We start from the raw sequence: 25,817 nt of genomic DNA, 5'->3' as shown, positions 1-25,817 counted from the left end.
TAACGATCTGTGGATCGTGATATCATGGACAATAAGCAAGTATAAATGAGCTTGGTTCAGTAATAAAAGCATATTCAGGTCATCTGCGCGAGAAGTCATGAAGTTTTAAAATGTTTACAGTGTTATTTTCCGAATCTACATGGTTATGTCGGGTTGACGGGATCATATATCTTTACTTACTCGGCTCTAACCTCCTTTACATTGCCTATCGCGTGCGTCCTAATATGCAGGGCGATGATAGGAAGCCTTGGCGCCAGCCTTTCTAAATGTCAACCGTCACGCCGCTAGTGGGCTCTTGAGGTGCTTTGTAAACTGTATTATTTTTGCATATTTCATATAGTAGCGTTGTCTTTCCCCTCAGAAGCATATGCTAAGCGAGACGGGCCAGCTGGCGTATACAAGAGAAAAGAACGTATGGCGTCGCAGCAAAGTATCAGCTCTCAACACAAGCGGCTGCAGCATGGTGGCAGCCCGACAACTCATTACCGACGACTATGCAAAATACCTAAATAGGCCGCCGAGGAATACTTCAAATTAAAATGTATTTACGACCACCATAGCAAACTAGTGCCACTCTTAACACTGAATGTGTTGTTGACAGCTATGCAAGATTTACTATATCAACAAGGTAATCACTACGACAACTCTTAGCTTAAAAGATATGCTCGTAGACAAAAATTCATTGTAATTTTGCTATACTGTACAATTGCAACCGTTATTATTGGTGGCCCCAACGTTCTGCATTGGCGACGTTTTTTATTTTCTGCATATTTATTTATTTTATTTATTCATTCAGATATTGCTGACCCATCAAGGCAGGAGAAGCACAATACAAGTACAAAAGAAACAAGCAGCACAGTAAACTTAAACATGGGAAGCAAAATTATTATGGGGTACACAAAATCACTCCGGTGCCTCTAAAAACGTGAGAAATCTCACAGTGGCTGTTCACAGACATAGCCAGGCCTCTCGCTGCTACAATAGACAACTTCGGAGAAAAAAAATTTCGTCGGCCATTCCACTCCGTGAGGTTGGATGATAAGCGAAGTTTGTCCCTTTGTAAACCTAACCGTCCCTTTTGCCATCAATTTCATGTTTATTGGAATGTACCCTTGTTCTTCATCCTGCCTTAGATTTTCTTCATTCATTCATACTTGTGTCGCTGTTAGTCGGAGCGGATCACACTGATGAGGGGAGTTGTTTTCGAACGACGAACGCTTGCATTCGATGTCTCGAGTTTGCTCGGCGGCGTGGTTAGCAGCATCTGCCAGCCATTGCCACCTGCGATTCTTCGAAATTAAACCTCTCCATCACGTACGACAATGAATGGGGCATACCCAAGTAAACGTGGCTTCCCCGTTACGAAGACACAAGAGAATTGAAATTTTACGCTGCAATGATGAGCGGCCACGGAGTCAGCTGTGGAAGAAGACGAACTTGGGAGCAATGTCACGACCGCGATCGCGCGGTCGCGACGAGGGGCGCCAACGTGCCAGCTGTGGAAGAAAACGACGACGCTTGAGCCATTGCTGATAATAGTTTTTTGCGTGCATGGACGACACCGCAATCGAATCCCGGCTGCGGCTGTCGCATTTCGATGGAGGAGAAATGCAAGAACGTCCGTGTGCTTGCGTTGCAGTGCACGTTAAAGAACCCCAGGTGGTCCAAATTAATTTGGAGCCCCCCACTACGGCGTGCCTCATAATCAGAATTGGTTTTGGTACTTTAAACTCCAAAAAGAAGAAGAAGAAAGTGTTATTTTAGAAGTAAAAAGCCTCACTAATGCTAGTTAAGCTTCAACATATCGAGAGAAAGATGAGGGATTAATGTTGTGTAGTATTTTTATCAATTCAACGTGTCCCATAGCGTGTAGTAGGCGCAATTTCAAGGAAGTTCGGGCGGACGAGGGTGAGAAATCCCGATTGTAGCGATTGCAAATAAAATGAGCCATTTTCTTTGGTGCAAGTTTAAATTTATGGCTGTCACACTGCTTATACAACGTGTCCCAGCTAACGTGTGCCAAACTTTTTAAAAACAAGGACTACGAGATACGACAAACAGAATTTTGTGCGCAGTCGAGTTGCGCATAGTGGTGGATTTTTCTACTATCATTGATAACCTAATTAGTCAAAATTTTGTACCAAAATTATTTATTTCTGTGGGAAAGCTGAAAAGGAGAAGCCGAGGACGAAGAAGTGAGCGTAAAACAGGCCAATTTTAGTATTAACAGCAATTTGCTAATATTATCCAAATCTTCGATCGCCAATCCACCTCAGTGGGAAACCAAACCAAACCAGACAGGCGTTCTCGCGTATGGCCTGCTGTCGATTTTCATTCCAACGGCGCAGTCGCAAATCGTTCATCAACGCCCACAGATACTCTCGGGTTCCCAACGCAAGTACCCGATGCACAGCCCGGGGATAGTGTCCAAGCCTCCTCCGTGGCTTCCGTCCCCGCACGTGCTCTTGAAACCGTCCAGCATATCTCTCCACACTTGCAAAACAGCTGCATGACATGTTCAGCTCCATTGCTTGAGTCATCCAAAGCTCCGCGATTCTAAGCAAAGCTAGGGCATTCTATACCGGAGTTTAACGGGTTCGAAGACGACCCCGTCGCGTGTGTATGTACCGTGGACTCCGTTGCCATTTCTCACGCATGGTGAGAACACGTGAGACGTACCACCGCAGAAATACGTCTCCCCAGCGCATCTAGAGCATGGTATCTTAAAAAAAACATAGCTATTCTTTTTTTGCGAGCTGAAGTGCGGCGCTGCTATCTGTGTTCAGGCTCTGTGTTTAGGCCTTAAGTTTAGCACAGAGAAATCACGAATTATGATCTTTAATGAACACACGAGTAACTTCGTGGTGTCAATTCAACAGCAAGTAATACCCATAGTGAAGCAATATAAGTACCTCGGCGTACACATAAACGAAGGAAAGAATTACTCAAACAACCACCAAGATAATCTGAAAATAAAGGGGAAGCGGAATGCAGCAATAATGAAACACAGAGCACTGTGGGGCCACAATAAGTATGAGGTGGTGCGTGGAATCTTGAAAGGAGTAATGGTGCCAGCGCTAACATTCGCAAATGCCATTATATGCTTAAAATCGCATATATTGGCGGGTTTGGAAGTTAATCAAAGATTAGTAGGCCGGTTGGCTTTGGGAGCCCACGGTAATACCACAAATAAGGCAGTGCAGGGTGACATGGGTTGGGCCTCTTTTGAAGTCAGAGAAGCACAGAGCAAAATTAGTTTTGAAGAAAGGCTCAGGAATATCGATGAAAATAAATGGGCGGCAAAAGTGCACAAGTATCTCTACATGAAAAGCGTAGACACAGAATGGAGGAAGAGGTCAAGGAAGTTGGCAACCGAGTACAGGATAATCGAAACTGCAAATAGACAACCAGTTGTCATCATAAAGAAAGCGAGAGAAATAGAGACCGTGAATCGGATGCAAAGAATGGAAACAAAAAGGACAATGGAGATTTACAAGAAGGAGAAGAAAGAAATTAGAAGGGAAAATCTGTACGATAACACAAAGGGCAGTGCCTTGCTATTTGAGGCTCCAGCCGGTTGCCTAAGAACGAAAACATATCGGAACAAACATTCGGAACTAGATGAGACATGTGCATGCTGCAGTAAAGATCCAGAAACCACTCAGCACATCCTGATGGAATGCGACGGGATCCACCCAGCGAGAACCGTAGGGAACGTGCAACTCCCAGAAGCGCTTGGTTTCAAAGTGGAAGGAAACATAAACAGATCAGCCGTAGAGATCAGCAAGAGACGATTGGAGTACTAGTGGAAAAAAGCAGGGAAAAGATGGATACGACCTGATCTCTTAAAATCATAGGCAGCGGCACAAGGTAAATTTTTGAAATAGAAAAATAATGATGAGAGGTATACAAAAATGCTAGATAAAGAACATGTATAGTATACCTGATTAAATCAAGCAGGCTAGGTGACTATTTGTCGCCGCCCCGTTTCAAAGGGGATGCCAATAAATCATCATCATCATCATCACTTCGTACACATGAGAGCACGCCGGGAAGGCCCGGATGAAGACGTGGCGGTGTATATTTATCAGGAAATACGACTTTAGGATGCTTGTAGCTTGACCTGGCTCTCACCAATAGCCATGCAAAACGTCAGCGATGGCATTTATGACCCCATTTATGCCGCTATCTGGATAAAGCTGTCATCGGAAACTGCACCGCATACTTTCGTTCGCGCAGAAGCGCACTTGGTAAATATCAGAACTCGCCCTATGACAATTGCTGTGTTCGAGCCTGACATTTACGAGGCTTCTGGACGGCAACGTGCAAATTTCTTCCTTGAACACCTTTGTCACTGTTTCAATGACACTTCGAAAGCTTCACGACAACGCAGGCAGTAGGAGACACGCCCGCTTCCAATGCTGCTCTTCTGCGTCGATGGAATCGGGGACTTAAAGGGCCCCTAAACCACCTCCGATATTTTTTATTATTTCAAGTAAACACGCGCATCGAGTTCAGAATGCCATCACGATCAACGATGCTAAATGCTGTAGCGCTACGCGCCGCGGGTGCGCTACGAAATAAAAAAAAAACAATGCCATGCTCCTCTCCGAGCCTTTCTGGCATCCCCAGTGGTCGTCGTGATGTCACCAGAGTGCATCTGGTGATGTCAATGGGCACGACGATATCGATTGCTCGAGTAAGAACCTACCACTTCCGGTTAGTCTGCTAGAAGGTACGCGCACTCCCTGCTCTTCCTCGTCGTGTTGCTCGCTTGTGAGAACTTGCGAATCGGTAATTACAGTCCGCAACGCAAGAGCCAAATCGTTCGCGGTCCAACAAAGTCGTGCTAAGCGGTCTGATTAGCCTCGTGAACAGAGTGCGACAGTGTTGGCATTTGTAGACGTGCGCGCAACACAGGATCCATAGCGGCACGCTTCGCATGGGCACGGCCGGCACGGCAGCAACAGCGGTATCGCCGAGAAGCGCTGAGTCGCGGCCACGGACTGGTCGCGGCTAAGGCCCGTCCACGTTACCGGCACGGTAACTCGCCGCACGCCGTTTCCCATTCGCGGGCCCCCGTTCGACGGCGGTTTTGCTCGCGGACGGCGAGATTTACTTGACGTATAGAGGATGAGACCGGGACCCATTTGTGCGGCAGCCTCACCGCTGCTATTCGCTACATGGCGCCGATATCGTCGCTAGGCCTTTTCCAGTTCAGTTTAAAGCTATTAAGGGGACGGCACTTAGGAATGAATTACCGACGGTCACAAGCAGCAATATTTTCTTATCGTTGTTGTCGCTCTTCGCAATAATTGTACACAAAGAAGAAAAATACGCTCATATTAGCGGCGCCGTTTGCTGCGATGTGAGCACAGCCGAGCCGGTAGTCACCCGTTGGTAGCCGTGCATTGCAGCTGAGTTCGACAAGTATCGGAACTCTCGTTCATGTTAAAAGTTTGTCAGTAGATATCGTTTTTCATAAAATGTAGAATTTATGCATCGCTTTATCTAGCAAAAATTATTTTGCTTGGAACAGAAGCTGCAGCCGATGTTTTCGTCGCTGGTGGCGGAGGCGCGCAGCTTCGCGGTCGTCGCAACCCACCACCCCGTTTCAAAGGGGACGCTCATAGCATCCTCACATCCATCCATCCGTAGATTGGCCCGTTGATCGTGCTGCCCACTACCGTCTACTTTGGACACCTCTCGCGCGGCAGACGTTCTACGGCACTGGGGCCGGTTCGCCGTCGGTATATTTGCCGCTAGCGTGGACGTGCCTTTACCGGAAGTGAAAAGTGTTTTCAGAAGCGCGTTGGGGATGGCGTATGTCACGTGACATTTGGAGGAGCACCCGGCGACGAGGAGAGACCAGCCAACGAGGAAAGTAGCGAAATAAAGAGCGAAACGAGCGAGGGCCGTGTTTCACTCATCAAACGCGTGTAACTCCGCTATTACGGCACCATTTCGAAACATTCTCGCGGCTACACTCTAATCTTGGTAACCTATATGTATACCTAGAAACATCAGTAACTAATAAAACAACGGTTACATCGTCAGTCCTTTTGATGTTTTCATTATATTGCTCATGCTAAGAGTTACAATAATGAAACTGAGTGCGACGGGAGCTGTTTATTAGTTACATTGATCTGCTGCCAGCATGTAACCTCTATATTGTAACCTATAGAATTTTAAGTAACCTTTAACCGAGACCCGACGGAGACATTATATAGGGAGTGGAAGTTCGCAATTTACACAGTATAACAAAGCGCAGGATAAGTAACCTGCATGCACACGTTGTTGATCCACTTGATAAGCACGTGTACGGGTGTTCAGTCACAAATTTCGCATGAGATAAAATTACTCATTGAGCCGGCAGAGCCACATATCGGAAGTATACGCCGCGGGAAAAGAATGTTATGCAAGAATAATGACGATTCTTGCCGGAAGTACAATCACCGAATGAGCAAATATTATATACAATTAGCGCTTTTCACAGGCCCTACATGTGTCCTGCAGAAAGCAATCTCGTTGCCACCGCATGCCGCTGCCGACACACGCCGCCGCAAGTGTTTTTCTTTGTTATGAGTCTCACATTCACGGATTGGGGAGCACTTTTGACGTATGTTTAGTTTATCTCGTGGCAAAATAATGCTCCTCTGGCACTTCTGCCTTCTTCATGAGGCGAGGAAAAAGAAGCATGATTATCATTATATGGTAGGAACCTGGAAGGCCCTTTTGCCGTGTTTACTCAGTGCGAATTTGCTTGGGCGCATTCATGGAGCAAGCTCAATCGCAGACTGATGTACCAACGTTTTCCTCATATTACAACCATCTAGAGCAATGCGTCGTTGCCTAGAAAGCGCCCAAAGAATTTAGTGAGTGTTGCCCCAACGGAATGTATCTTAATTGACCATTTTTAGCAAACCATCTCTGCAGCCGAGGTGCGAAATTGGAGCAAACAAAATGCAATTATTAAAAGGCTTGACACGTTTCTCCCATTATTATTTATGCACTCAGCACCGGTGCGAGTAAATGTCTGGAACACGCCACATTTTGCTATATTGTACAGCAGCAACACGGTTGGTCCAACGGGCCCAATGCATGTCAGCGCAGCAAACCCAGCACGGAAAAGCCGCATACAGCCACTCCACTACCGCGGAGCCGTGTAGACTGATGAAAGATACAGTTGTCTGAAGTTCTACCACCATGATGGCAATAAAGAATGATTGTGTTCAATGCGGCAACATTGTTTCCAAGAGCGCACTATGTCCATAAGTTTGTGTTTTTGTTTTACCCTCAACGAACCCGTTTTTGTTTGAATATGTGCAGCCGGATCTGAATGTCCGAATCGTGCTTCAGTTACTGTACTTCACTGCAGAAGCAGCGGCCATGTTCTTATGCCATCTATCCGCGTTTCCTTATATAGTTCCAGCATTGCATGACGGGACGTAGATGCAAACATGGCGTTGTGAGCTGTGCATGTGTGTTTTGTTGCTGTTTTCGCGCCAATTTTGTCGGGGACAATGGCAGTGACGAACCGGGACTTATTTGGGATTGCGCGCGGTCGCTGCAAGGAGTCATTTTGTGACTGTGAGCGATACAGTGTTCTGAGGTCGGCGAACATTCGCTGTGACTACTGTGATCACTGCCCCGGATCGCATGGAAAATTACACGAACTTAGTAAGTGTTCTTGCATTGTGCTGGTTTGTCTGTATTCAGTATATAACTAGGCTGCAGCTTTTCTTTCATTAGAGGGGAAGGACGTGAAAAAGAGAAAGCAAAGGGGTAAGCAGCGATTTGCGCGGAAACGCATCCGTGTTATGCTAAAAAAAAGCTTTAAGGCTCGTTCACGTTACCGGCACGGCAGCCCGCTGCGCGTTCGCGGGCCGCCGTTCGATGGCGGCTTTCCTCGCGAACGGCGAGATTTACTTGCCGTAGAGAGGATGTGACCATAGGATGTGACCGGGACCCATTTGTGCGGCAGCCGTACAGCGAAGTGATCAATCGCGACCGAGGAGTGGTCGTTCTGGCAACGACGGCAGCCTATATACCGCTGCTCATCGTTCGGCGGCGCCGATATCGTCGCTAGGCCTTTTCCGGTTCACCTCAAAGCTAAAGCTGATGGCGCTTCGGAATGAATCACCGACGCTCACAAGCCGCAATATTTCATACCGCTGCTGTCGCTCTTCGCAATAATTATAGACAATGCAGAAAATACGCTAATATTAGCGGCGCCGTCGGCAGCGATGCGAGCACAGCCGCGCCCGTCGTCTCCCGTCGGTAAGCCGTGCAGTGCAGCTGAGCTGGACAGGTATCGGAGCTCTCGTTCGTGTTTAACGTTTGACAGTGGATATCGTTTTTCGTAACGTGTACAATGTATGCATCACTTTACGTAGTGGAAATTATTTTGCGGGGATTTGCGTGGAACAGAAGCTGCAGCCGATGTTTGCGTTGCCGGTGGCGGGGGCGCGCAGGTTCGCGGTCGTCGATTGGCCCGTCGGTCGGGCGGCGGCAAGGTGGCTTTGGCGGCGGCCGGGGCCCCGGCCGAATTTCCGTCTACAATTGGACACCTCTCGCGCGGCAGACGTTCTACGGCACTGGAGGCCGGTTTGCCGTTAAGGGATATTTACCGCTAACGTGAACGTGCCTTTACTTGATTTTACTCTCAAGTGGCTTGCACGCGGTGTTGCCGATCGCTGCCTGTGGCGTTCGCTTTTAATGCGTGAGCATTGTTCGGCTACTTCCCCAACAAATATGTCCGTAACTTAACGCCTTTCCCATAGGAATACACAGAGCTTCATAGGAAATACATAGGATACATACAGGGTGTTTTTTTTAGCTGCTCCAAATTTTTTAGGTTAGAAAAATATAAATATTGGTCACGTTATGTTTACCATTCGAGTGTACGGATTGGCGGCCTCTAGATACAGAGCAATTTCCGCACTTACGTGCGTAATTAGCGAAGTTACGATAAGTAACTTTCTAATTATGAACAATAGGTGGCTACAGCAAATGAGTATACTTTGGGGCCCGTCCTCGACACTACCTATCCCAATGATCAAATTTGGAATAGCGGAGTTCATGTGGGAGCTACGCGAACAATTATTTCCCCTTGGCAGGCTCCTTGAAACCGAAACTGGCCGCGAAAAGAGCGTCTGTGTCGACGATGTCGCCGCCCCCCAGCCTTTCGTCACGTCTCCGAAGTCAGCGCCGGTCCGGCCGCGCGAGCAGGTTGCGTAATCTCTTTGCTGTCTGCGGCGTTGGCCTGGCGCTTCAATGCCCGCGGGCCGCCAAATTTACTTCGTCATTCCGTCGGGCGCCACGTTGCGCTGTAGCGCCAACCCCGCTCCTTGGGCTTTTAGATACTGCAGGCACAACGTCATATCAGTCTGTAGCGTCGACTGCGAACGCCGCAGACAGCAAAGAGCTAACGCAAGCTGCTCGCGGGGCCGGACCAGCGCTGACTTCGGAGACGTGACGAAAGGCTGGGGGGCGGCGACATCGTCGACACAGACGCTCTTTTCGCGGCCAGTTTCGGTTTCAAGGAGCCTGCCAAGGGGAAATAATTGTTCGCGTAGCTCCCACATGAACTCCGCTATTCCAAATTTGATCATTGGGATAGGTAGTGTCGAGGACGGGCCCCAAGGTACTCATTTGCTGTAGCCACCTATTGTTGATAATTAGAAAGTTAATTATCGTAACTTCGCTAATTACGCACGTAAGTGCGGTAACTGCTCTGTATCTAGAGGCCGCCAATCCGTACACTCGAATGGTAAACATAACGTGACCAAGATTTATATTTTTCTAATTTAAAAAGTTTGGTGAAGCTAAAAAAAAAAACACCCTGTATAGTGGTATATAGTAAATAACGACTCATGCACACAACCTACAAAGCATGTCGGGGCTCGAACCCTCAACCTTCCAAGTACGCAGGCTGTCGAACCCTTGACCTCCGAAGCAGAAAAAAACTGGTACCCCAAACCTTCCAAGCATGCAGGGTATCGAACTCTCGACCTCCGATGCATATAGTGTTTGAACCCCGATATTTTCCGTGTGGCGTATTGAACCAATGGTCAGTACTGATTAAGCAAAGCTCAAGTGATGGTCAGTTGTAGTCAAGCGATGGTCAGTAGAGCACAATGAGGATGAGCAAGTGGCACCATGCTTCCAAATGCCTAAACTCCAGTGAAGTTCCTACAGAATTCTTTTTAGTTGAGTTGTACGGATGCACGTCATTTTGCAAAATCGCAGAACGTCGCCCTTTTATTATATTGGTTTATTTGTATTGCAGTACAATAACTTTTTGCAGATGGTAGGTAAATTCATGACCGCAACATTGTATATTACCATGGGCATGCTTGTAATCACTTGGACGCTTACAAAACATGTTAACAAAAGCTTTGTTGACAAAGTAATTGTGCTTATGAATACCTGTAAAATCCTATACCAGCGTACTAACCACACTTCTGCATTATATTCTAATTGCCTTGCATGTAGTGCTCACAGATTGAAATGCGACATAGCGAGCTTGTGGCCGCCGGTACATGCAGCGCAACCCCTGGAAGGAACACGTTGCATTGTGGTATTTACCATGAGAGTGAGCGTGGTTTGAGCGTGGGCTTACTGCTTCCGGTTGCCAATGAGCGGGACTGTGGTTTTCCGCAGCGCCAACGTACAGTGTAGCGGTATACCGCAATGCAAGATCGTGCTTCCACAGGCAACGCTGCATACATGAGCGGCCATGCGCTTGCAGTGTCGCATTTTAATCCGTGAGCACTGTACATGCCCTTCTGTGTGAAGAAATAAGCAGATAAATTTAATGTTTGACAGGGTCTGTGGAACCAGCTGTAGCTGGTAATGATGTTTCTAATGTGCCAAACTCCAGCCAAGCGGTGACTATCGATACCAGTGAGTATATGAAGCCAATTTTGTCCAAAATAAATATATACTAATACACATAGAAAAGCTGTTTCCTGTGTGTTTTACAGCATCTGTTATAATAGGCAACGTTCATGCTTTTTGGGCTGAGCAGTGTTTCTACAGGCTGATTTCAGTGGGTCTGGCATTTAATGAAAAAGTGAACGTGCGATACGACTCTGAGCATCGTCGATAACTTGGATTTCATAGTGCACATTAAGCAAGCATTGAATGACAATACTTAGTTGCCTAATAATGTAAATTTCATTTACATTTTATAATGTTTATTTGCGGGCGACGTTTTGCTGAGATAATTGGAGCGCAGTCCTAGTGCAAGCTAGATCCGAGGTTCAATATCGGCTGTGAAAGCTTACTGGCCGCAGCAGACATGCCATCGGCGTTTTTTTTGCACTAAGTTTTGGCTTACAGGCACGCCTAACAGAACGCTTACTAGGCACCTGGCACCCAGTATAAAAGTTATAGCTGAAATTTAACCATTGGGCCAGCATGTGATGGGACTATATATGTTGAAATGCTCTAAACACAGAAAAAAAGTGAGCAGTTTATTACTAGTTCCATTTTTAATTCCTGCTTAGTGTCCACAATGCTCCCGAATTTATCAGCGATGCTTGGAAATTCTTGAAAGCATCCTGAATTCTTGACAAAATTCGAGTCCCATTAAAAACACTGTATATCACCAACGTGCTGCCGCCAAGATTCTCGGGGAGCAGTCGCTCGTAGCAGAATGTGGGATAAGGTGGCACTGTCTTTCGGAATTACTGGAAACAAATATGTTAAACTTCCAAAATTCTCCCGAGGCGTTTTACAAGTAAAAATCGTTACAGAAAGAAATTGTATAGTACACAGTGACCTCAAAGTATTAAAAAAATGCTGTAATGTCGATCAGAAGGGCTGTCGCAACGTCGTATACAGTTGCTGCTGGTATGTCGCATTTTTGGTTTCCATATGCTCACAATCTCTTACGAGTAACTGATGTTGGTATTTTCTTGCCTTACTATAGTGACCACACAAGAGACATATGCAAAAACAGAAAATCACAGTGGTTCTTGGGAAGAACATAATGGTTAGTGCACTAGAAATTTATACCCAAATCTTTGCTCTGTCTTTGGTGTTTAATGAAGCATGAATTCTGAAATTTTCTTCAGGTCAGGTTGCTCATGGTGTGCGGGGCCACTACGAGATGGCAAATTCCTCGCTACCTGGTTGCTCAAAAGGTTGGACAGCTGTCAAATATAAACATGTATTATCACTCACTGTCAAATTTTCTTTCAGATAGCACTCCTTGGACTGGGGACTGGCATGTTCGCGGCACAGATGCTTCTGAAGCTTCTGAACCACAAGATTCTGGAGGAAACTGTGGTATGAATATGGAAATATCTTGACTAGTTCTTACTGTGTGAATGCAATGGCAGATGGGTTAAACTGAAAATAACTTAAACATATTTTTCTGATGATATATATCTTTTAGAAATGCCTCACTGTTTAAGTTAGTTCAATTTTTGTTTGTTAGAACTCCTGCTTTGGCTCACCTCAAAGTTTTCTGATTGCTGTTCAACAAGTGAGCAATATGCTTGTTTGTTGTACAGTTTGTTGCTGTTGACTGTGTCCCAGTGCTGTGCTGTTGTTGGACATATGCACCACTTTCCAGTCTTGATGTATGTTATATGACTCCATATAAAAGGGAGCGGGGTAGTGTGCTCTTAGTGGACAGGTATGAATTTTGAAGAAAGCTTGAGGGTTAGCCTACCTCAACAACCTAATGGTTTGATGAGCCAAGTATACTTGATGCATTAAATTTGCTGACGTTTAATTAAATGTAGCTGTACCTGGCTCTTTAGTGATATTTGTTATTCTTAATCAGTAAACTGGCGCTTTATCCATATTTTTAACATGTACGTATTGTTACATTTTGTTCAAGTAGTCTGAAACCAGCATATGCATTTAAATAACCTACTTTGTTGTTTACAGCAAATGCAGACTTATGTACCACAGCTCCTGGTGAAACAGTTGAGAGCAGCAGCTTACAACGCGCCAATGACTTGTCCCTTCTGCCTACAAGAAGCACAAATGATCCGTCGCTGCTGCCTAATACAAGCACCAGGGACCTGTCCTTGCTGCCTTCGAGAAGCGCCAATGACCTGTCCTTGCCACCTACAAGAAGCACCAATGATCTGCCACTGCTACCTACGAAAAGCCAGGTTAGGAAGCACGTCTGCAGTGCGTGCCAATTCACCACAAGATACCTCTATGGCTTTCTACGTCACACGAAATATGTACACATGAACAAAGTCACACTAAAATGTACCATATGTCACATGCGGTATGCCCACGTGAAACACTACAAGGATCACATAGAAAAATCTTGCTCATCATCTGCTGTTGATAACAGATTAATACCTGTAAATACGCTTGACTTGGAAATGTCTAGTACTCAGGCTAGTAGCCAGTCTTTGTGTGCCTCATACGTGATGGATGCGAAAACTAGTTCAGTTAATCAATTGACCGTCGAGGCTAACACAGACATTAGTACTGCAGAGACACAGGCTTCAAGCCCTCAATTGATTACCAAACTGTCATGCTTGGCTCGGCAACTGGAGTCACAACATCGCTGTACGAAAGTAGCTGTAGACGCAGTAGTACATGGAGTTGCAAATATCTTGGCAGCTGCCGGCGTTGCGCTTGATGTTTCAGCTCTTCATAATTCCAGTGCAAGGAAGGCACTTTATTGTTCCGAAGGAATATATGTGGCTCCAGTAGAGGTAACTCTTGATTGTGGGAGTAAAGGCTATATTATTCCTCTTAAAAGCCTGCTTGAAAATCTGCTGCACCACCCATATTTTCTCCATTGCTTCAAGTCCAAATTGGACATCTCAAGCAGTGACCTCCTCAAGGATTTCACTGATGGCACGAGATTTCAGACACATCCCGTTGGCAGTTCCCATGATGAAAATTTAATTGTGATGTTACTTTACTGTGACGATATCGAGTTGGCCAATCCGATTGGCATGAAAAGAGGCTCTAGAGGTAAACTAACAGTTTTTTATGTGTCATTTGTAAATATTAAGGCATCGGAGAGGTCGAAACTGAGTAATATTTTTTTACTGGCTGTAGGAAACTCAAAGGACTTGAAGTCAATGGATGCAAAGGCAAAGCTCCTTAGTGACTTTTTTTCTACTGTGAATAAGCTACAAACTGGCTGTGACCTTCAAACAATGCATAGCAAAGAAACATTTTTTGGGTACCTGTTGGCATACTCTGGAGACTCCCTGGCATGCCACAACATAGCAGGATTCAAGGAATCTTTCAGCAAGAATGTCCGCTTCGCATGTAGGACTTGTATGGTTGCAACATCTGAATTTTCTCGCTTCCACTATGAGATAGAGTGTTCTTTGCGTACCCAGTGTCAATATGAAAAGCAGTTGTTGCAACTTGAAAAATCGGATTCAAAGAAAAGCTTCACTGAGCATTCAGCACAATGTGGTATCAATTCTAGGTCTGTGCTGTCCAAAATCAACCACTTCTCGATCTTGACAGACCTGCTTTATGATCCGATGCACGTCCTGCTAGAAGGGGTTGTTCCGTTTGAACTGCAACTCTTTGCAAAATTCATTGTGAGAGAAGCTTCATGGATCAGTTTAAGCCAACTCAATGCTGCCCTGTCTCAATTTTCTTTCCACAAGTTTGTGAGCAAAAGTGACTATCCCAGGCCTTTTGAATCTGATTTCAGTTTTCCTTCTTCAGCAAGTTCTACTTATGTACTTATGCTGCATTTTTTGTTCATAATAGATAATTTTGTGCCCAGAAACAATGTGCAAGAGCCACACTGTGAGTGTTTTTTGTTGTTGTGCATAATCACGCAGCTGTTACTTTCTCCTGTGTTATCTCCTGATGTGCTTTGGGATGTTGAGCACCTTATTGCACGTCATAATGAACTTATTGTGAGGCTGTATGGCTCAGATGCATTTAAGCCGAAGCACCACATGCTGCTGCACATGAGCACACAGATAAGACGCTTTGGTCCTTCTCATCATCACTGGACAATGCGTTTTGAAGGCAAAAATGCCCTTCCAAAATCCAAGAAATTCTGGAATTTCAAAAACATTCCCTTATCAGTTGCTGACTTTTTTCAAACACAAATGTCCAGTGATCTTTGGGAAGCACCAGGTCACCCTAAACTTAAAGAAGCTCAACGTGGCATGCCAGATGTTGGAATGCCATTCATCCTGACGTCTGATTTCCTACATTGTGGTTTAGAGACCAGGAACATTGGCGAAGTAGCTTCTTCTGTATCGTATGCCAATGTTGCTAATGTAAAGATCTCCATTTCTGATGTTGTTGTGTTTTCAAGAAGCGATGGTCCACTGTTTGGAGAGGTACAGGCAATTGTATCCTGGTGCAGCAACATTTTTTTTGTTGTGCATGTGCTTGTTCAAGCCAGATACGCAAAGCATGTAAATGCCTTTGTTTTGCTGAAGACAACGCATACAATGGCAATGAGGTCTGAATCGCTGTTGTACCCATGGCCCCTGTTTGTGTACTCAAAGGATGACAATATTTATGGGATCACAAAGTGTCTCCATGAGTGTCCTCTCTGAATAAAGTTGTCATTTTTTCAACATTGGTGTAAAGCCCACCAAGCCCAGAGAATGTTTTTATTATATATGTGCAGTGGTGTCTTACAATGAAGTACTGTTCTTATTCCAGGAATTCTTTGAGTGGCTTCTTGAGAACTTGCCTACATTTTCTCCGTGTGTGCAACCGCTCCTTGAGGGGAAAGTGCTTTCACAAAGACAGCACAAACAGCTATGTCGCCAGCTCCGGACAGAAATCGCACTCTTCTTAGAGTGAGTTTTTCCTTCCTCAAGAACACTAAACCATCCCTTATATCATTCACCAGCTTTTCATGCAAAAGCAATTCTTTGCTGTTTGATGCGGAAATAGAATGAGTGCTTCAAAACATTATTTTTGCTGAACTATCTGCAGTGAGAATGATATAATCACCAGCAGCAACACTGCCCAATGTCGTTGGATGTACAAGGCCCTTGGAGATGCTCTTGTAAAGATGTACCCACACCTGATGTGGGATGAACCAAAGCCTGAAAGCCGGCTGCAGAAAACAAGAAGCCAGGTTTACGTGAGTCAGTGCTTATGTTTATAACAGGTAATGAGTGTGCAATAGATTGAAAGCATTGTATGCTGGGTCTTGACTCTACTGAATTCAGAAGCCAAATATTCAATCATGTCAAGGAAGTTGTCCAGCTTTGTCCTATACAAATAACAGGCGGCACATTTGCTTCTTATATATTGGCATTCTTTGAAGGATTGAGCATTTGTACATTTGAATGCTGTCTTTTTGTAGAGTGCGTTCATAAGGAGGCTGTCAGTGGCAAGAAAGGTCCGGAAGCACCGGGCAAGGAAAAGTGCTGTATTAGTTGTGTCGCCGGCACCCCGAGCAACTATCACAAATGAGAACGCTGCTTCTGAACTACAGGTTTGTTCCTTAACATCTTTAATCAGCATTAGAAGCAACATTATGCCAAGTCTATTTCTCTGTATACATTCTGGCCAGAGAGGGGCGCTGCCATTTATGCCTATAATTAAATTCCTTCCAGGCCCTAAGCTCTTCAAGTATGAGTGCTGCATCACTTGATATGCAAAGAATGAGAATCCTGCTGACGGTGACGCTCCCAGACCGCCGCAATACACACATGGACCCTCTCCCACAGTACTTTTTGGTGGAGGAAATAGTAAGTTAACATTACTAATATTTTAAGGTTGTGTGAAGACAAAACATAGTTGAATGATAGAAGTCAGGTGGAGATTGGATGAGAGTGTTTTAGCTAAAAAGCCAACATTCCTTATGGGGACTTGCATAGCGCAGGCAAATTTCTGACTTAAAACGTGAGCTCTTTAGATTATGCACGCCTGTTCAACCTATAGTCTGTTACTAATGTTACTTTATGGGCTGAATATCATAAAAGCTGCTGCAGATTTGTTTCTTTGAAGAAAACTTATTGCAGGTTGTAGTGCTTATTTCGTGAAATGCCACACATGACACATGAAGCAATCATTATGCAAATGTTATTGACATAAGTTAAAACTTTGAGTTCAGCTGACAGAACAGGAAATGTAGCAGGAATAAAAGCATGTGAGCCTAAAGAAAACAGAAAAGCAAATAGGTTAGCAGCGTTCACTGAACGCACGTACTTGGCAGTCTGTCAGGAATTTTTTTTGAAATGTGCAAGAATGTCATCTTGAAAACTTTAAAGTAAGTTTAGAAAATGCATTCATTAAAATCGGCCAGTAAACATGATAGTAGTTTTAATGGTGAACAATCTCAAGTTGTTCTCAGCGAATGAGCCAGTGCACCTAATTATTAAGTGTTATCATCTCTACAGCTTATTTTTATGATGTCAAACATTGTTTATTATTTGAAGCCCATTTCGCGAACACTTATTCATCCTAACTTTCTAAATTTCTGTGTTGCAGCTGTGCATTGAGGTGGAACTTCGGTTTGGATCGAAGATAACAGAACTTGAGAACAAACTTGCTGCTGTGGTGCGAGTCTTCTCGGAAAATGAAGAACGGGAATGCACGCTGGTAGATGTTATGAAGCACATACAAGGCAATGTTGGGCACAGTCTCATATGTGAGGTAGGTGGACATGCTCTCTTGAACACTTTGCTGCTCAAATCCTCTTATAGATGTGTGAACAGGGTTCGTTGCGAGACTGAAAAACCTAGTTCAAAATATTTGCATCTCTAGCTGGCTAACACTTCTAAAGTGTGATGTACGTTATTGTGTGGTTGGGATCTGTTTTTATGTGCCTCTGCTTGTTTAAAATACATTTAATAAAGTACTTAGGGGCAGTATCATCAATAAAATAATATTGGGGCTTTGAATTAGCAAGGATAGCACTAAGCCACGAATGAAGTCCCTTCTCTGCTTTGCACAGCAGTATAGATTTTTATCCTTAGATAAACCTGCCTACTTTTGTGTTTCTTGCAATGTTTGCAATGATTCAGGGTTTATTGAGCAGATTGACTTGGGAGTAGGAAAGTATTGTAGCAGGTCAAGTAGCGCGCTTTTAAAAGGACGAACTGACTGGCATGTGAGATCCATTGTAGAGAATTGAGGACGAAATAGGATTGAACGTCAGATGATTATCTCATTTGGCTGAGAGCGTCGTGCCGGAACGCGCTGTTCGTCTTTAGAATAATATTCAATTAGTCTCAGTGATATGCACTTTGTGCCCTAAGCAGGCGAGTTTCTTGTGCTGCATATAAGTGGCCACAAAGGGCTGCAGCGTGGACATTCCGTGTCTTGTGGTGGGGCATCCAGGTGCCCATAGGCATATTTACCATGGGATAGGGGGAGCACTTGCCCCTCCACATTCAAAAGAGGGAGGATAAGCCCCCCCCCCCCTCCACCCACTTTTTATTTGGTCATTGTTGGCAGGCATAAAATGAAATAAGCTTGGACAAAACAGGGTAAATTGTAGATTATTGGAGATGCTTTCGTCCTGCAGTGGACATAGCATATGCTGATGATGAGGACGATTGGCAGCACATTGGCAAATTCAACAATTCAGGCTAACTTTTCTTTCAGCGTAGCAATTATGTAATTAACGGACCTTTATTACACATTCCGTCCTTGAACTGCAGTGAGCATTGCCTTTCATTCCCCACCACAACGCATAACAGGTTCTGTCGGTGCAAGCCAGCATTGCCAAGGAGGCTACCGCTGCACAGACCTCTCCTCATAGCAAGAGTAGAACTTGTTGCTGGGCGAGTTGGTTGACATGTGAGGAAAGCATGGTTGCGCGAACTGGAAAAGAAAGTCTTGGAAAGGAAAGTAGGAAACGATAGGTCAAGCGCTGAACTTCCACTGTTTTATTCTTACAGCAGAGCAAGATGGATTTAACAAATGCGCATGCGTGTTTTAGTGTCGTGTAAGGCGATTACAGTGACGTTTTTAACAGCTGCATCTCGTCAAACAGAAAAACGGACGTATCACTAATACAACTCGTGCCTCTCTTTTTTATGTGGCACGCCTCCAAAAGTTCTCTAGCTAACGTATCACCACTCTTGCCAATTATCTTAATGTCACGCATTAGTGGCTCACATGTGCCGGCCAGGTCGCGCAGGTCGCGGTCAAATGACGCCTTTGAACGACGACCTGTATTTCAGCGACAGGGAATATGCATTGGTTCCTGCGTCGCACGCGTGATCCGTGACATTTTCCTGGCGTGACCGCGACGTGTACTGTTCCTTTGACGATAGGTTCTACCTTAAGGCTTTTAGATACGTTGATGATTTTTAATTTGTTTGAAAAGCAACCATGATTTTACCGTTGACCAGTGTATTAACGAAGTTTTACGTGATTTTAGGCTACATAGGAAGGGCATGCTATTTACACATGAACTCCCTTCCCATGGCAGTTTTTAGATCTGATTTTAGTTTTTGACAAAAACCACGTCTGTTGGCGGTATAGCCCCCGTGCACAGAAGGAATTGCTGCCATACGATTCGGCACATTCGAAGTTAGTAAAAAGAGGAATAGCCACTCTATGCCTTGAGTCTGCTCTCATGAAGTCATGCTCTCATGCGATGCAGGCTAGCTTTGACAACCAATTGGCGAGGCTACAGACAGCTAGCTACCAAGCTTGGTCGTAGGGGCCATCTTAAAAACATTGCTCCAGAAGGCGAAGGGCAAAAAGCATATGCCTAACCCTAACCAAAAAGGATGGAAGCCCGCAGTGGTGCCATATGTCCAGAAACTTCCCACAATTTGAAGAAAGTCGCAAGTAGGTTTAGTGTACGTGTTTTCTCAGCGCCACGCAAGTTGGCTAGACTGTGGCCACGCATTAGCCGCGTTGACAAAAAAAGTCAGGGTGCCAGAAAAACCACACCAGACCTTACGTGAAATGTGCGACTGGCGTTATTATGAGATACCGCTGAAATATGGGAAATCCTACGTGGGCCAAACGGGGAGAATGAATTGTCAATCATGAACAGAGGTAATGCGCACTTACCTGCGCATTGGGCCGGCACATGTGAGCCACTACTGCGTGACATTAAGATAATTGGCAAGAGTGGTGATACGTTAGCTGGAGAACTTTTGGAGGCCTATCACAAAAAAAAGAGAGGCACAAGTTGCATTAGTGATACGTCCGTTTTTCTGTTTGATGAGATGCAGCTGTTAAAAACGTCACTGTAATCGCCTTACACGACACTAAAACACGCATGCGCATTTGTTAAATCCATCTTGCTCTGCTGTAGGAATAAAACAGTTAAGTTCAGCGCCTGACCTATCGTTTCCTACTTTTCTTTTGAAGTCTTTCTTTTCCGGTTCCCGCAACCATGCTTTCCTCTTCATAGCAAGTTTGAGCTTGTACTACTTGCATAGGTGTATTCACCAGGGCCGGGGGAAAGGGGGACCATACTTTCTCCCCTACACTTCTGAAAGCGGGCATTGTCGGCTGCATGCATGCAGTCGAGTGCAGTAAAAATCTGGTGTGGTTGAGATGCATCTCTGCTAAAAAGAATCCAGACGTAGACCAAAGTGAACACAATATTTCAGAATAAGCTGAGGTGTGCTCGTACAATGCAGGTGTCCCGAGAAATGAAAGGAATTTGAATTAGTACAACTGCAACAACGTTGAAACCAAACGACAGAAATATCTCAATTGATGCACTGTAATTTAGTTCATGCATATATAATGGATTTTATTGTATATTCAAGGTTCATCTTTCTATTATACTTGAACTCGGTATGAAAATTTCACTGCTTGAACAGCCCTGCTTTTTTACAATTCTCTTCAGCTTTCAGATGCAATCATGTGTCCTAATGTGTATTAAATGAAATTGATCTAATTGGCTTCTATAGTGAATTTGTTGCTTAGGCTTTCTTGCTAGTAATGTTCGTGTGGACAAATAGTTTATTGTAGTGACGTCAGTATAGTGAACGTGAGTGCGTGTAAAGAAAAAAGAAAGTGCGACATACGTTTTGGCTGGTGGACCAGCCTTTGTCAAAGCGAAACGTTGGGAAAATGCACTGTGCAATAACAGTGTGCGGCGTACTATCTTTTTTAGTTAATATACTACCAGTGTCAGCGCGATATATATATAGTGTTTGTTATGCCATAGCTGGTGCCCGTATGGGGTTTAGACCTATGCCGTGGGAGAACTTGTGCATTGTCTCGCTTGTTGTGCGACCTCTTGCCTTTCACTTACGAGCATAAAGGTCTACAGATTTCGGAAGATAAATAAGTTCTGCTTATATCCTGGGCTAAATATGATTTTTTTAAATATATAGGAAGGCAATTTATTCATTCTTTTTGTGCAGATATTTCTTCCATGAAAACTTTGGTAAGAGATGCGAACTTTTAAGAGAACAATACAGGGGAATTGGCTCAGCCTATACACTAGGCTACAGATGCAAGTTTTCATCATTAGTTGTCAGTTAATTGGGAAATCCAAACTACTAAGGCACAATCAATGTATGTTGACTGTGAGTAACACACCGGTCTGGTTTACTAGTGCCAGCATTCCTAGCTGACTTCTCTCCTTTTGCCCTTGTTCGTACATCTGTTTGCTTTATTATGTGGGGAAATGAGGCATGCATGCCGTGCTCTAAACTACATAAATAAATTTTGGGCAGTGGTTTATGTCATCTGTAATTTCTTTCCATAGATGGCATTGCCAGCTGAGGACCTCCAAGTAACAGCACCCCACATTTACTGCACTCCTGAGAAGATTTGTGTTTTTGCTGGCAGCCAAGCCGAACTGATAACAGTCTCCAAGTCTGGATTAGGACGGGCACTTATTTTTTGCCTTTTGACTTACTATATTAAGAACTTAGAATATCCATTTGCATTTTTCCAAATGCTTGCTCTCGTGCAAAAAGTTGTGCTGCCAGGAGACAAGCTTGTGAAAGGACTGCTTTCTCCTCGTCTGAAGCGTCTCTGTGCGCTCTTAAGCAAGAAAAATGTAATCTAGACTTTCCATGTTTTTTTACCAACTGTGAGGGGAAAGAAAAAAACAACAAACAGTAGAACCCCACTGATACGTTTTTCACGGGACCCTAAAAAGTAAATGTAAGAGCCGGGAAACGCAAGAGCCGAGAAACAGGAAAAATTGAGAAATGAGAGTAGTGTTGAATTGCACACAATATTATTTTAATTCTTACATTTGAAAAAAAAAGTCATAGCCCGAACGCCGAAGCATCGATTGCGATAGCAAATTAGTAGACAGCTATACAAAGTAAGGATAGTAGTTTTATCGGCAGTATAAACTTGTAAACATTTACTTATTACCTATATTAACAACCATGGTGTCAGCGCCCACAACAAACATGAAAACATCACACTCGATGAGCGTGGACACGCGCTGTCAAACGCTGGCGTGAAGAAGCGCTGCTGCAGCAGCGAGCGAAGTGACCTTTGTGCTGTTGTCTATCGCTTCAACGCAAACCGAGCGCCGAGAACACGCACAAAGCTACAAGCCGCTGACGCACCTACACTGCCTAGACTCTGTCGTCTGCTACCCTCGCAGGCTTTTACTCGTGCGGCGACGGCGTTATTGCCCTTGGACTTTATACGGAGCATCTATATATGCGCCAAAACCAATTTGAGGGCCACAACGCGTCATAGACAGCATCTTTTGATAGCAAATATGGATCTCAAAGGCCATGCCTTTGCTGGCGGAAACCGAAAATACGTCATAGGTGTCGCCCCGGCACTTTGGGTGGCCAATCCCATCATCAAGCTATGCGACATGAAAAGTCAAAATGGCCGCTCTGGCCAGTGCGGGGTGGCAGTTCACAACGTATGAAGCGGGAACGGTCCAACAGTTGTGACGCAACAGCGGGGTGACGAATGCATTGGGTTCTATGGGAGCTCTGCCTGGACCGGCCGAAAACGACAAAACCAATTCGCAGCATCCGGGAACGCAGCACCCGGGAACATAACAGCGGGCTTCTACTGTATGTGATTTAGTTCAAAGCTGTTGGTTAGCTCCAAAGGTGGGAGAGGCTTATTCCATAAGCAGCTGTTTTTTTGTTTTTTTCACGTCATTCCTTGTTTACTTCTAGTCACAAGCAGTGCATTTAATTGCTCTAGTCATTTGTTCGTCTCCCTTCTGGTGGAGGATGGTTAATTTTGTTTTACTTGCGTATTTATAGGCCTCAGAATTTCTTATAAACATAGTTTAAGCATTTAATTCACCCACGTAGATGGTTCTGTTTTGCAAAGAGTAATGCACTCTATTTGCCCTTCTTTGCTCAGTACTAGTAGATCGGTATATATCTGCACCTGTGCAGAAATCTAGTATTGTAGTTATTAAATAGCATCAATTGTGATATGTTTGTCATTTCACACAGTTGTGCTTCGCTGACTGTATATGGTAGGTCTCATGGATGGTATTTTTGTATCAGATCTTGTTGAAGAATAAACTTGTAATAATTTCGCACCTGAGAGTACTCCAACTTATTTCGCGAGAACGTTCACAGAATGGTAAACGGAACAGCTTATTACAAAGGCTCAGGTGCATAGTTAGGAAGTGAAATATGACATTGCCTTCAAGTACATCAAAGAAACTCATTGTCACCATATCATTGCCAGCAGCGCTTTGCAGTATGCTTTTGCTCACCTGAACTAGATTATTATAGCCAACCTGTAGATGTTGCTTCCCCAAAGTGTTCTTCATTGAGTGTGTACTTCAAGTAATTTTGTGCCTTTGGAAGATGCATTTTTTATAAATTGTAGCTTTTGTGCACAAGTAATACTCTAGGAACTGGGGATATTTTTGGCTTTCACATATATTGGAGGGACATTAACTAAGAGGCAGTATATGTTAGAGACCTACAGCTGAGTTATAATGGCAATCAAGCAGGAACTGTACCCAAAAGGCTATGTTAAATTTAGGGGTTACTTCAGCTATTTATTCATATGTCCTTATTGTGATTGCGATGTATTTTTATAGCTAGCCTATAAAATCTATCACCGCGTCATGATTAAAAATGTTCTGCATCTCGAATGGGGCCAACAGTGTGATACCTGTCAGTTGCCTCTGATTTCTTTTCACCACAGATTGTCATGCAGAAGTTTGCATTATGGGAGTGAAAGAAAAATGTTTGGGTCAATACCAATTCAAGAAAGTTACGTGCTGTCTTCAAGGCTTCAATGAAATGCATTTACAGTGGAAGTCTTCTTTATAGTCCCACAATTTAAACACCAGCATAATTATATAATCTGAGGTAAGAACATATATCACTCAACTGGCAGGCATGACAATATCGGCCCAATTCGAGATGCAAATACCTTGTCGTGGAGCATTGTTTATTTTCTAGGTTGGCTATAAAAATAGAATGCAAGCAAAAAGAAAAATATCCATATATATATAAATTGCTGAAGTAACCCATAAATTTAACATGTCCTTTAGAGGTTACATTTGCTTTTAGAAAATAAAAGTCTACGGCGTAACCTCTAAAGCTGCATGTTTGTCAAGGGTAACAATGTAACCTATACTATATTGGTTACAATGTACCTTATATTTTGTATTAGTTACAATGTACCTTATAATATATTAGTTACAATGTACCTTATAAATGTGAATTTGTGCACCTATACTAAGGGTTACCCAGCTAAGGGTTCTATAGAACCCTTCGTCCTGTAGTGGACACAAATACAGTCTGATGATGATGAAGACGATTAGAGCGCTAAGAAAAGATCGAGTACACAACGTGAGAGGTGCCGATAAACGCCAAAATAGGGCCCACCAGAGAAAATCCGCTCGACCTTACAAGGTTCAGTCAGGGCGGGGCAATAGCCCAAGCTGCTGCCCTTTTAAGTCAAATTAAATAGGGGAACATATAGATGGAACAGAGTGCAACGGAAGATAGAGATAAAACAGAGCGCAATGCCATCCCGGAGAACGCCCACCAATTAAAGGAGCGCCCTCGTCGCTGGAAAGGAGGTCCGCCGTAAGGAAGAGAACCGAAGACGACGAAAAAAAAAACAACATTTACATACTTACACGACACATGGCAGAAACACGCCATCTTCGCTAAGGCGCGAATATTTCAACGTATAATGGCCGCCGTAGTGGTGTGCTAAGTCTGGGAGCCACCCTTCCAATCTGCGGATGCGAACGCTCCGCGCGGCGCAGCTACCTTCTCAACGTTCCACAGCCCCTAACAAAAAGAAAAAAAAAAGAACCAAACTGGAGAAACCTGGCGGAAGGAGAAAATAGGTCTTTAGAAATATACAACGTGGGGCGGAACCACCTCGGAGCTCGCCAATATCGTGTAACTGCGCACATACGAAAAGAGAGTGTGGAGAAGGAACGGGTACGTCACTGACATGACGGGACAGAAATACGACAATGTACAGATATGACAGTGACACTTAAAGGGGTAAAGTGATTCTATGTCATTAAAAAGAAAAAAAAAACATGGCGCATACCACGACGTTACGTATTCTGTGAATTAGAACTTTGTACTCCAATATCTAGAAGCGAAGTTAAAGCAGAAGTGAGGCGAAGTCATTCGAAGTCACCACGAAAACTGATTCAGACAAAAAGATAAAAAACAACGAAGAAAAGATCAAGGAATGGTCAAAAGAAATAAAAGACACAACGTTTGGCAAATGATTCTTATGTTACCTTGCTGCACAAATAATGTTCCCAGCGACGCTCTTCAAATATTTGTCCACGGGTGCCTCTCCACATTACCAGTTTCCGCATATTTCGATCGAGCGAAAACGTACTAAAGAGTACGCGCAGAGAGACATGAATATATCGCCAGCAAGCGAATACCCATGAGTTCTGTGTTGCCGGGGTTTTTCTCCGCAAAAGGCGGTTCCACGAAGAAGCATGCCAA

The 25,817-nt window shown here is 44.2% G+C and overlaps 2 protein-coding genes across 2 annotated transcripts; both read left to right on the top strand.

Annotated features, from left to right (window-relative positions):
• The first annotated feature begins 9,583 nt into the window (after positions 1–9,583).
• Positions 9,584–24,580, top strand: LOC119455701 (uncharacterized). Its single transcript, XM_037717125.2, has 11 exons — positions 9,584–10,908; positions 11,939–12,001; positions 12,084–12,152; positions 12,211–12,297; positions 12,907–13,136; positions 15,643–15,782; positions 15,922–16,072; positions 16,298–16,429; positions 16,551–16,685; positions 17,428–17,592; positions 21,632–24,580. Coding segments are annotated over exons 1-11 (1,479 nt in total). The 5' UTR covers positions 9,584–10,907; the 3' UTR covers positions 21,938–24,580.
• Positions 13,186–15,645, top strand: LOC125946269 (uncharacterized). The gene is made up of 2 exons (XM_049668962.1): positions 13,186–13,962; positions 14,015–15,645. Exon 2 carries the CDS (start codon positions 14,073–14,075, stop codon positions 15,531–15,533), a length of 1,461 nt encoding a protein of 486 aa, XP_049524919.1. The 5' UTR covers positions 13,186–13,962; positions 14,015–14,072; the 3' UTR covers positions 15,534–15,645.
• Positions 24,581–25,817: the final 1,237 nt, after the last annotated feature.

Source organism: Dermacentor silvarum, chromosome 6, assembly GCF_013339745.2.
Source record: "Dermacentor silvarum isolate Dsil-2018 chromosome 6, BIME_Dsil_1.4, whole genome shotgun sequence".
NCBI lineage: Eukaryota > Metazoa > Arthropoda > Arachnida > Ixodida > Ixodidae > Dermacentor > Dermacentor silvarum.
Note: the sequence above shows the minus strand (reverse complement) of the source record. Positions and strands in the feature narration are given on the sequence as shown.

Bases quoted from the DNA above. Each gene is read 5' to 3' on its own strand.
- LOC119455701 (XM_037717125.2), top strand. The intron at 12,153-12,210 runs GTTGGACAGCTG...ATTTTCTTTCAG, and splicing joins GCTACCTGGTTGCTCAAAAG to ATAGCACTCCTTGGACTGGG. The intron at 16,073-16,297 runs GTGAGTCAGTGC...GTCTTTTTGTAG, and splicing joins AAACAAGAAGCCAGGTTTAC to AGTGCGTTCATAAGGAGGCT.
- LOC125946269 (XM_049668962.1), top strand. From the start codon at position 14,073: ATGGATGCAAAGGCAAAGCTCCTTAGTGACTTTTTTTCTACTGTGAAT.